Consider the following 13042-nt stretch of genomic DNA (forward strand, 5'->3'; position numbering starts at 1 on the left):
GTTATGTTATGTTATGTTATGTTATGTTATGTTATGTTATGTTATGTTATGTTATGTTAGTGGTACTTGTATAGTGCACTGTCACCAACGGAATTGGTCCCCAGGCGCTCTGGCAGATCTGTAAAAAGGAAGGGTGGGTAGGATTAGTCGGGAGGAGAGGAGAAGGAGAGTGGGAGAAGTGGTGTGCTGTTGGCAGCTTCAGCTCGGTATACACCGAGTGCTGGGCTTTGGTGCTAGTATAGGATTGGATGAAGGCCTCAAGTGCTGTGGGTGAAGTTTATGTGTTGTTGATGCGGTGTGGTAAAGTGCGTGCGGATTGCTGGGGGAGAGATGGTTGTGTGGTTTTGTGTGGGTTTAAGTATGCAGAAGATTGAGGGTTGGGTTAGTGGGGTCTGTATCCTGGTTCAGGTTTTTATGATTCCATTAGAGTTGTAAAGCTGTGGGTTCAAATGTTGCCGGTTCTTTGTGGGCCGCCTTGTTTTGGTGGTGATGTGCTGATCCACCTGTATCCTATTGAGTATAGTTTGGATTGGTGTGTGCGTCTGAACCTAATCTTCAGATGTGGGACTGGGTGGGTAATATTTGTTCTCAGGTGATCTAGTGTGACCCTGGTCGGTTAAGGCTTTGAATGGTTCAGGGTCGGGGTCGTGTTGCAGTGTTGTCCTTCTGTCCTGACCGGTTCTTTGATTTTCGTGGGGTAAACATCCTTAGCACTATTGTTTAGTTGTAGTTTTGTGTGGTGTGGCATTGTGCTTCCTGCTTTGTATTGGTGGAAACATTCTGTTTCTCACCCATTGTAATGGGGCCCGTGATGCAGTGTTCCTTTCTCTCTCTATGTTTGTTCTTATGACTGTTGGGTAAGGTCAGAGTTAAGGTCATGGTCCTCTTGATGATTTGTTCTAGTCTTTCTGTCTTAGTATGCTATGTCAAACCATGACCCCCATAACAGAAAAGAAGAACAAACGGCCTTCCCACGATGATTACCTTTGAACCAGGAGTGAAGAATCCAGTGAGCACGACGTTGGGAAGATGAGGGAACCTGTGAAGATGGATTACAGCTTCTCAGTAGACAAGAAATGGTGGCAGCCAAGCAGCAAATGATCCCCGCATGGGGATAATGGCTGGGGGTACCCTAGGAAACAACAGAGATAAATTCAATAACATCAATGAACATATATCACCTAATTTGCAGCAGTTCACTCAAAAAGCCCTGCAACTCATATCTTAATATGCAAACATATATTTTTTAATTTTTTGAATATACATATTACCAGGAGGCAAGTCCTTTAAAAAAAAGTGGGGGCACTCATTAACATACCAATTAAATGTGGCATCACCTGACATTTTAACAGCAAGGTGCCCTCTGAAAAAAAGTGGGGAGGACTCTGTCCACCCGCGTGTACCCTATACTTGAGCACTGCTTACCACATCTGCATATCTGACAAAACAAAAGCATATACATGAATCTAGGATACATTGTTTAAGGGGGGACACAGTCACACCCACTGACTTTGCTTACCGCTGATTCAAATAACAGTGCCACATAATGTGACCCGACTTCATTGTTCCCAAAGGTACATTTGTTTTAACAAAAACCTAAACCATCCCAAACACATCATGACAACATCAGACAAAAAAACTCAATGTACTAATTTACACAAAGGTCGACTAGCTGAGGTCACAAATTCAACAGACCAGGCCAAAGATGACTTCCCTAAGCACCTTCAATGGGGCTAGTTTCGACGTGATGAAAACCACATTTCCGAATTAATCTGTCTTCCTCAGGACCAAGACAACGGTTAATCTGAAAGAAAAAACAACTACTGCTATAAGTGATCTAACAGTGCAATGTGTTTACAAAGCAAATTGAAAAATTATACATTCCTAATAAACTCGCCGGTAAGGGAATAATGAACCTCCTTTGCATAGTATAGCAGCAGCCTGCATCTGCTTGACATTAGCTCACCAATTCTTCCTTACATCAGATTTATGCATGCCTGCAAAATATAACAGTGTGATGTGTCAAGGTATATTCTTCCCTATACATTGCCACACTTGGCCACACGCCTCCAATAATATTACCTATATATGTGTCTTTCCAAAAGGACAACATATTGTTCCCTCTTTATTTTGAAACAGATGTATGCAGGGACGCCTCCTAACATCATCGATATTCACCGGCCAACTAACCTTCCTTACTCATCATCGGCTTAACATTCATCACTTGGAGGGCATCCACCTGTGGTGTAACAAAACACAAACAGGCCGTGTCACCAGAATGTTGTGAGTGATAAAAGACAAAGCCTCCATATCACACAGTCCTTGAATAACATGAACCTGTTCTTACCCAAAACAGATTTATACAGCGTCTTGTGCAAATGAGTGCTCTGCGGTTGCCCTCTGCAAATCGCTGCATCCTCGCAACCAATAGCCATGTTATATCACCGGATTCCTTAAATGGTAATACGCAATCACGCCCCGGGCACGTGATTTGCACCTCTTAAATATGATGTCAAAGCACTTGCTTCATAACCGCTTTTAATATTGCTAAGCTTTAAAGCTATATTAAATGCTCGAGGGCACCCCAAAGAGAAGATTAGGTGGGATGTTGGTGGTGAATGGCCCAGAAAGCTGTTCCAGCATGCAAAACTCGACCTGTTGCAAAAGATATGAGGTGGTGAGGGGAGTAGGAGTATTCAGGAAGCCCAGACTGGACGTCCAAGAACAGGAAACCCAAACTGTGATGTGCCGAAACTACTGCACTATGCCAGAACATGCCTGGAACCTCCTTTAGTAGTTCGACACACCTGCCTATTCCAAGGTACAGAGCAAAGCATTAAGAAGGAGTCGGGGATCAGGCAGAGCATGAAGTAGCATTACAAAAAGAGGATTTGTTACAGTGGTCTAATATGGTAACAGGTTTTCCACTCCAAACGTCTGGCCAAAATATTCTACTCAAAGATGTACAAGGGCAGTAAAAGTATTGGGCAGATGGGCCCCATTACAAGTGTGGCGGTCCGGAAATAAGGATGCCGGTAGCAACGTACCAGCACCCTTTCCGGACCGCCACACTACAAGTCTGCCTGCAGGGGCCGTTGCACCCGGCAGGTCTGACCTGCCAGGGGCAATGGACCCGGTAGGCAGACTTGTCACGGAAGCACCAGCACTGTTAGAAACGGTTCCGGTGCCTCTGTCTCCCCACTCCCATGATGTCCTATGTGACTCCACGGGAATGGGGAACAACATTTTCCGGCGCCTGACTTCCCGATCCGCCGGGACTTGTAATCTACCGGTGGCACTGAGATATCAGGCGCCGGAAAAGAGTCAGGCGGAAACCCGTCAGTATGACCGGCGGGTTACCGCCAGCCTTGTAATGAGGCCCATGGACTTGTGGATAAACTAAAAAAGCACGGTCTGTAAGGAATTTTCACATTCTCAGAAATTGGAGGTCCTACAGGAAAATAGTTATACACAAAGGCTTCTGGAAATGGTAAAGTTGGCAAAAATGGAAACGGTGACAGTGAAAAGAATAGAAAAGAACTACAGTTGTGGAGGAAATACATTAAAAGACCAAGTCTAAACATGTTTGTATGTTTCTTATAGAACATTTAAGAGGGAATCTAGGATAAATTGTTTAAGGGGGGACACATTCACATCCACTGACTTTGCTTACCTCCGATTCATTTGGATTGGATGTGACTGAAACCATGTTAAGACACATTTCCCATGTGACATTGAACTATTATCATTTTAATTAATTTAAATAATTTAATAGGACTACATGCTATCTGTTTTCCTAGTTACTTAATAGTGTAATATGAAATTAAACATAAAAAGACTGAAATTGCCACATCATATATGCAGACTTTTTGTGGAGAAAAGCCATTGCCGGGGGTGCATCTTGTGTCTATATTAACCCATGCTTACAGAATGGGAGAATGTGTGAATGAAAAGACACAGGTACATGGGTGAATGTTCAGACACAAGCTGCTCTCTTTGGTGTGGTGTGTCTGCCCACAAAATCTGCATACACTTTGGGACATTGCAGCACTGCTAGTATCTTTTTGAAGTAGACAAAATGAGTACCACTGAGTTGGGTAATGAGAAAACCAACTAATGAGCACCAAGAGACAATACAGTTTTGCACTGTGCCCCAGATGAATGGTAAATTTGGTATATCTCAAAATATCGCCCATGAGGTTGTGTGCTAAGCACATTTGAGGAAGCTGAGGTGGAAAGGCTTATTCTTTGTCAGCAAACAAAGAAATTGTTTTAATGTGAGATTCCAAAGCAACATGAGGTTCAAGGCAATGATTGCAATCTCCCCCAGAGTCTAGATTTCAAGGGGCTGCTGTATTTGAAAAGCGGCTCCTCTGCCCATTTCCAAGACACATGAGAATATTGGTACAAAGAAGGAAAGGAGTGCATTTTTGTAGAAGACATATAGAGAGCAGAGATGTATTTTGAAACTATAATCTGTTTCAATTCTCCTCACGTTCTTCCCCTTCAAGCAAAATTGATGATACAGAGGCCCGGAAAGTACCTGGAGTGGTCGATGTCATCACAGCAAAAGATGTCCCGGGTTCAAACCAACTGGCAGTTGGAGACGAATTGTTTGCATCTGATGAGGTATTTCACTATTTACTTGTGTGTATGTGGTCAGGGGTGGAGAGGTTAACTTATCTCTAAATCGGCTACATTTAGGCATATAAGGCAAGTGAGGCAAAAGTCGATTCTGGTTTACCCAGCTTCTCACGTTAGTGTCATGTGAGGAGGTTGTGATCAATACTCAGGTCTCCTGGTTCCACAGCCGGTGTTTAACCATTAGAGTTTAAGATAATTTGCCTTTGTATTAAATTCTTGGGTGCCTCCCACTAGCTGCAGTGCTATCATAATACTTTCTCTAGACACTAAAAGAAATCGTTGACCAGTGGATTGTCTGTAGTGCAACTGAAGTCCATGGAATGCTGGCACAGAATGATCAGGGATCAGTGGGAGTCCCACTCCTTTTAGGTGCCTTGGAAACTGGTTAAGTGAACATAGCACGCTCCAAACAAAGGCAAGTGAACAGGGGCTTAAGGATGCACCCCGTAAACTGCTAGTGATGTTCAAATGCACAGGAGTACCCGGGGGACTGTGTACCGATGCATATGGAATCCGCCAGCATTTACCTAGTGCTAAAAGCTGGCAGATTCTATAAGAATCTATATCATCTCTGCTTACATCAAACTCAGATGTGTCATTGTTTCTGGGACGAGTGGATGGGGGTGGCAGGATCATACATTTCCATCTGTGCCCTCACTGTACCTGAGAAATACATGGACATCGCCTGAGTGGTAATGTAGGAGTGAAACCATTTGTAAACTTCTTATGCCCGTTTTTGATGCACCCTTTTCCATTTTCAGGAGGGTTCAGGTCAGTGATCGCTAGGCAGGTACATATAGGACAGTTTTTGTTTTTGGAAGCAGAATATCTTATAAGGTCTCAAGTTGCTGTATTAGGGCAAGCCGCAAGCAGATTTGATGATCCTGCTGGCCTTTCTATTCTGGCACAGTGGAACTGCACATTCGGGGCAATACAGAACAATCTAAATATATGACATGTTTCCTTTTTGCTGTTGTTTCCAGGTCATCACTGTTGGTCAAGCAGTTGCTGCCGTGGTGGCAGATACACAGGATCATGCTAAGCGAGCAGCAGCGAAAGTGAACATCAGCTACCAGGATCTGCAGCCTGTCATCCTTACCATCGAGGTAACGCATTTTCCCACCAAGGCCCAGTCGGTTTATTTAAAGCTCATTGCGCCTGAAAAAGCGAGGAACTCATGGGTGTGCTTGGGTGAGCGAAGCCAAAGATTAGAAGCTTTGCCATGAGTGGTTGAGCTGCACGTGTGTGGATCTGTCTTCATTTAAATTGGAGACTATTTCTACGCATGCTTAACATGGGGAAAACTTGGTCATGCTTTATCAAAGACTGGCTTAAAGTGGGAAATACTTACCTCTGTTCAGCTGCACACAGAGTTAAAGTACAAAAGTCAAAAGGCAGTAAGATCAAAATAAGCCGCTTCGATTACCTCTGTAGATTCTAATAGGGGTGATCCCCTATTGAACTTCTAAAAACAAATAAGACATTGTCAGTCTACATTTTCTGCTCAGACAACTTTGACAGCAAATCTTAATCAAGCACATACTATAAATAAGGATATCTCCGTTTATTCTTTTGAAATTGAAGTTCTTAAGCTAAAGACAGCTTATATAAATCATGTAACTGAATGGGAAAATAAAAAATGCAAAAAGTAATACCAAAAACAAGTGAGCATTGCAGTAATAATGGGCATCATTACAAGTTTGCCGGTATTCCTGTGGTAAATCTGCCGGAAAACCAGCAAACGGATTTGCCATTAACAGCACTTGGTCTACTGGGATTACAGGCAGATCACAAGTGCCGGTAAAGGTGGTACATACCCATTCCATGGACTCCCATAGGACTGCATGGAGGGATTTTACTGCAATTACCGGACGTGCCGGTAATAAAGCCGTTTTTTGCTGCTAGGGGGCAGATTTACCTACAGCTTTTTGCTGGAGGTAAATTCTTAACCCCTACCAGCAAAGGTGTAGTTGGCCAGTATGGTAAAAGTGTTGGTAAACGTTATTACAGGCACTTTTACCGTGTACCAGCCAACTCGGAATGAGGCTCAATGTTCCCATTGTTGATCAGCTGATAGTATGAGTTAAATTTGGGTCAATTGATATGAGCAATGTTGTTTATATTAAACTCAACATGTTTTTAACTGTGACTAGATTTTGTAAAGCTTTCCTCAGAATTAAATTGATTGAGTTAAAATCTTTGTAGGGTAATATTTGATGTTAGATGATTATAGGCTCAGAAATCCTCTTCTCAGCCAGCAGACATCTCAACTACAAGAAATAAACATTGTGCACAGTTGGGTTAATCTCTTCATTGGAGTAAATATTTTAAAGATCAGGCCTAACACACGCTGGAAAAAAACAAGTCACTTAGCATTATTCTACAAAAAGGTTATCCTTTTACTACTCTCCTTTACTGTTTCACATAAATAGTGGTAAAGAGTATGTTGATGCTGCTAAAAATAGCTTTGCTGCTTCAATATTGCAAATACAAATGGGACTGCAATTGATCTTATAAAAGTATTTAATGGATTGGAAAGATAACGCATGCATGCACGCTTTGCTGGCTCGTCTGCCATCTGTTCCCTATCCTGAAATTGGCAAAGATAACTAGGAAGACCTTAGTTTGGTCTACAGCAAACTAGCCTGCATCTGTTTAGATATAGATAGATGCTATGCTCATCTTCAAAAGGAGTTTAAAAAGGGGTCAATGATTGGTTCGGTTTTAAAGAAGGAGAGTAAGCTTTCTCAGAACCTAAGATGTTAATGTTCTGATGTCTACATTTTGCGTTCTCCAATTGACTACAAGTGTTTTCCCACTATACATGTGGGCAACTTAGTGAAGGGGAGCCTTAACTCCTGATAAATGATTGATCATGACAGTTTTCACAATCACCAAGATGGATAGCGCTGGGAAAGGAAACCTCACTCTGGCGGCAAGTCATTACGTATTCTGGCATCACTGAAATCTCGTCCTCTGAGGGAGACAAATACAGCGTCTCTCCCAACGGAGTTCACCTGTTCCCTTGGGGCCCTTCTCCTCCCAGGTGATCCTTCCAGCTAACACCACCCCAAGGGTTAGGATCAGGTAGCGGCTATCTTCCCATGGCCACCTGGGAGGAGACTTTAAGTAGGGTCTTTGTGAGGGCTCTGCAGGAATTATCACAGGCCGCAAGTCATTTTCTAGTTTTCGGCATACACACCAGACTAGAACCACTCAAGGACTTTGTGAAGAGACTGATGTAGGCCAAGAGGGTGTTTTAGAAGCTTAGACAAAACCTGTCACCTTTAAAGATACCTTTCACTAAGATCTTCACTATTTACCTCAGTCAGTAGTAGGAGACAGAAATACACATTTAGGACTTTCAGGAGAGGGAACGTTCAATTACGTGCATTCAGTACCTTTGAAGCCATCCAGGCAACAGGTAAACAAGCATCTTCAGGCCTGGAGTCTGAAACATTAGGCTCTCCAGTATGTTTGTACTACATCTCCCATCACCGTTAACCAGCATATTCCGTGGTGAGGGATCATAGGAGTTGTAATACAAAACATCTGGAGAGCCATGTGTTGCAGAACTCTGCGGTAGGATTAGCTAAGGTTGGCTTAGTTAGTTAAGTGCGCAATAAGCAAAAGACAAATATAAGCCCTTTCATCAGAAGATTAACTAGTTACCCCCCTCCCCCCCCACCTTAACCTCTAGTTTTGAGAGAAGAAAAATAGGGTGGAGCATCAGAGCAAACTCTTATTATCTTAAACAGGCAAACCTACTGAGCGTGGTCAGAGTGGACAAAGAGGTCAAAGCTAACTCTGCTCGTACATATTCAATAGGAACAGATTTTGCCAACCCCAAGGGTGGTCTTCAAAGTAGACCCTCCAATTTCTTGAAATGCGTGTCTGGTGTTTTCAACCAAGTTTCTAAATAATGAGTTCCAGGTAGGAACATTTTCAGCTTCCTCAATGGTTTTAAAGTGTATTACGTATTGCTAATCAAAGCGTCTAAGGGCTTCCATAGCTGTAATGGCTTTAGCAAGTGCCTTTTGTTACTGTTTTGTGTCAAAAGACCCCTATTGAAATCTATCCCCCAATGGCAAAAGTGACCTCAACTTGTTTTGCCAACTTGTTCCAGACCACTCTTATGAAGTTTCTATATGATGGAAGTCACCTTTTTTTTTATAAGCACACAACCCTGAATGTATTACTTCCAGAGAATGAGGCTTGGCATAGATGTTCACTGTCCCTGGGCTTCTCTGCAGCCCAATAGGCGTGTTGTCGAAGAGTACTATGTCATCTGCGCAGGCTACACATAAGGCAGCTGAAATAAACTTAATTTAGGAGAAAGGTTAATACCCTGTAGAGCCTTAACTAGATAATATATATCAAGGATGAGAAGCAGGGAATGCAGCAACACACCCATGTTGTAAGTCCCTCTGCGTGTCAACAACTTTCAAATATAGGCCCTTTGTGTAAAACCTAATCCTTAGTTTGGTCCTAGAATGTAATAGAACAATTGGTTTTAGAGACCAGGGTCCACCCGCCAATGAGCATGTTTTTTTCCAAAGTAAATGCCTAGCCACTCGGTCAAAGGTACTGTGAAATATAAAAAAGCAATGTACAACATGGTTTCTGTGGTCTCAAAGCTTTCATGGTCAATACGGACGACAGTGGGTGTCACTAATATGATCCTTATAGGCTTCAGAGAAAATCCCATTTAGTTGGACCAGTGTTGATTATGTGTCTACATTATTTACCACTGCCCAAAATATACTGGAATCCTTCCTCCCTTATACCTGGAGCATTTCTGTCGACTGCCAGGATAGACCTTTGCATTTGTGGTTTTTCTACCAATTCTTACATTTTAATTTAAGTTTCTTTGATTTACAAATCCTAGGCATCACATCCAAACCTTGTGTCTCTTGACAAATATCTTAAGGTCTTCCTAAGGGGTCACTTTATAGAAACAGTTACCATGCCAAAATGACAGTGAAGTGACATCTTTTGGTGAACAAGATACACCTGATGATAATGTCCATTTACATTTACTTCATAATTCTGTTGACCAAGCAGCAAAACAGTGGGGATCAGTACTATTAAGGCAGTGTTTGTACCAACCTCTGTTGTGGGAACTATAAACACTGACATTAATGGGGGATAACACACCTGACAAGAAAGGGAAGCCAAACCTCTCTCTTAAAGTATAGGTCAAAGTGACAGAGCGACAATGCTTAACTCTCAAGTAGGGGAATGTGAGAAACCAGAAGATGTCTCACCCACTAGTCCCTGGAGATCTGTCAACCAGGTGGCCAGGACACGGCCATCGCTTTTGGATCCAGTTCCTGGGAGTGGACGACTGCAGTATGATCACCTGGGTGAGAGGTCTTCGGTGAGTGGGAGTGAGAGTGGGATGACGGATGGCGAGACACGGTACCTCCCTGCGCCCTGTAACACCTTTACCTTTTTCCCATCCTACCAGGTAGGATACGTAGGGACTTTACCCACCCCCCCCCTTCCCTACACAAATACTTTCACAAGGACAGCTCGCTCTGGGGGAAAACAGACTCACACCCGAGCAAGGTCTGACATGTCCTACTACTATGGTCAGGCAAGGTCAGGCAATTACTGGTAACAAATCACACCTGACTTCCATTAAGTTTTCCCACACTGATAAAAGGCGGATCACGAGAACACACTCTGAGTGAGGCAAAGCACACAAAGGTACACCAGTTTCGAGTTGGCAGCTGAATGAGGGTAGAAAGATGGCAAACCAAGAAGGGAACATAAGGAGGGAGATACCCTTGACATTTCCAGTGGAAAACCACTACTTTCCAGAGACCATCAGATTAGAGAGCATAAGGCCAGTAAACCAGGCTGAAGAACCCTGAAATGTGTGTCGGAGAAGCCATGGGCCCTCCCACGTGACTGACTGAGTCAGGGAGGTGCATCAGCCGCTGTGGTACCGTTCTTGTTTCCATGACCAAAGCAGTGCCAGAGAGATAAACACAGCTAGTGAGTTGAGGAGACCGATGCAAGACTCGTCTCTGTTGACGTCAAGGTCGCAAGCGGAAACATTGTATAACGAGTGCAAGAATGAACATTGTTAACACGTGTGATGAAAGAAGCAAGGAAAGTTAAATCATTGATGGATGTTTGAACTTTAAACAAAAAAGATACGATACCGTTAGCAGAGTGGTCCGTCACTGCAAGTGTGCTCAATCGAAGGTCTCTGTCAGGTATCCAGTCAAGAAGGGGCAGAAATGAAAGTTGAAAGAGAAAAATGATAAAAGTAGTAAATCGAAGTGGTCCTGCAACGGTTTAAGCAAAATCCATTGCAAAGTTGAAAGTCTTCGATTTTTGATATGAAGAGGAAAGTTTGGATAAGAGATTATCTGGTCTGCGCCCAATCGAGGGAGACCAATAGTAAATGTGAACATTGGGCCTCATGACAAGTTTGCCGGTCCGGTAACTACGGTACCAGTAAGCTTGCCAGTACCGTAGTTACTGGACCGGTAAACTACGAGTTCTGCTCGTGAGGCCAGGCGAAACGGCACCCGCGAGCAGAGACTGTCGGATCCACCGGTACCATTCTGAATGGTGCCGGTGCATCCGACCCCCCCATTCCCATTGAGCCCTATCGGCCCCTGACAATGGGGAAATACAGGGTCTACCAGGGTTGTAATGGCCCTGTATTTCCCCATTGCCTGGGGCCGGAAGAATTTGCAAGTTTGGCGGCAGCCTGCCTGTTTTACCGGCAAGGCTACCGCCAAACTTGTAATGAGGCATGGGTCTGAGCCCGACGGAGGGGGACCTGTGTTGAACAGTAAATCTAAGAAATGTGGTGAATGTGAAAATCCTGAGAAGAAAATAACTTTGATACTTATCTGTTACATCAGGCTCTGTGCAGAAAGAGACTTTTGAATGATAAAGAGACTCTGGTGCAGAAGGCCCTGCTACATATGTTTGAACTGCATCCTCGTGTCATAGAAGCAAGAGTGTGTTTGAAACTCAATTGTGCCGACTTGTCCCGTGCTGAAAACATGGGGAAGGGAAGACAACTGCTCAACTATCCTGACATACTATTTCTTGAACACTTTTCTTTTTCATAACATTGTTTCCCACAATATTTGTATTTAGAAGTAAGGATTGGCCATAGGTTTATTAGTATAGGCCCTTTTATTTTGACAAGACTCCACTAGGACTGTGTTATTATTATGTGATGGTCGTAGATTGCTACCATCTTTAGATTTAGGATTAGATAGTTGTTTATTCAACCTATTGAAGTTCAATAAACACTCTTGAACTGTGATCACTTGTGTCTGTCTTCACTGTTTGATACCATGCTTTCCTTACAGGAAGCAGGTAAACACAAAGGTACAATTAATCCACACACTAATAAGGCCACAAGAGACTCCTCTGGGAATACCAAACAAAATGAAATCCCCTCATCACAGCAACACAAGGCCAAAATCAGAGAATCCAACCACAGATTAACTCGGTGAGCAGGCGAACGAGAGTGTGTGACGTCTTCTCTGAACTCCCTAGCGCCGGAACAGTAAAGGGCGAAGACCAGCCGCTGACCAGCCTCTTTGCCTATTTTCCTCTTCATCTATGAGCCTTTCATTTTGCCTTCCTACCTGCTGCACCTGTGAGTACCCCTAGATTGCTAATTACTCTTCTGTCTCTCCACACTGTGGTACTCAGCTACAAACCATTTGCACCTGCTGCTCCTCATACTCACCTTTCCCTATGCTTTCTCCAATCATGCTATAACTTCCTCCTTGCATATCCTAATTATGAAATGTACGTCTCGAAACTCCCACAACACATCTCTCTTGCTCCTCCTACTTCCAACAAACAAAGCCAATGAGTAAACCACACCTACCCTAACTTCCTATCCACCTTGCCTCTCTTCCAATGAGACTCAACTTCTCTACTCTTCCTTACTGCATCACCTGAACATTGCACTCTGGAATGCTCAGTCTACATGCAACAAAACCTCCTTTATCACTGACTACTTTCATGCAAGCTCTCCCCTCCTCCCCCCACCTATATATTCTTGTTGTCACTGAAACCTGGATTTCTCCATCAGACTCCCTGGCGGCCCTCCACAACTCCAAATTATCCTTCATTCATTCTCCTTGTCTAACTGGCCAAGGTGGATGATCGTACACCTACTCTTTTCCTACCTCATTGCCTCACAAATCTCCAATGTCACATCATCTCCTTCACCTTTTGAATTCACCATCTCTAGTATTGCTCCCCTTCAATCAGTTCACATCATCTCCATCTATCCCCCTCCTGGTCCCACAGGACCATTCTTTGATGAACATGGGCATCTCCTTGATTCTCTTTCCACTAAACATCACATCATTATCTTAGGTGACTTTAACCTCCCCTCTCCAAA

General features: G+C 43.4%; 1 protein-coding gene across 1 annotated transcript in view; it reads left to right on the forward strand.

The window, feature by feature from the left end:
* The window catches only part of LOC138488462 (aldehyde oxidase 1-like), a 705629-nt gene that overhangs the window by 429582 nt on the left and 263005 nt on the right, over nucleotides 1-13042 (forward strand). The window contains exons 18-19 of the mRNA XM_069615436.1: nucleotides 4512-4629; nucleotides 5628-5750. Coding sequence (XP_069471537.1) covers nucleotides 4512-4629; nucleotides 5628-5750 — 241 coding nt within the window. The remainder of the gene's footprint in view (nucleotides 1-4511; nucleotides 4630-5627; nucleotides 5751-13042) is intronic.

Source organism: Ambystoma mexicanum, chromosome 9 (assembly GCF_040938575.1).
Source record: "Ambystoma mexicanum isolate Mex_15411 chromosome 9, UKY_AmexF1_1, whole genome shotgun sequence".
NCBI classification, from domain to species: domain Eukaryota; kingdom Metazoa; phylum Chordata; class Amphibia; order Caudata; family Ambystomatidae; genus Ambystoma; species Ambystoma mexicanum.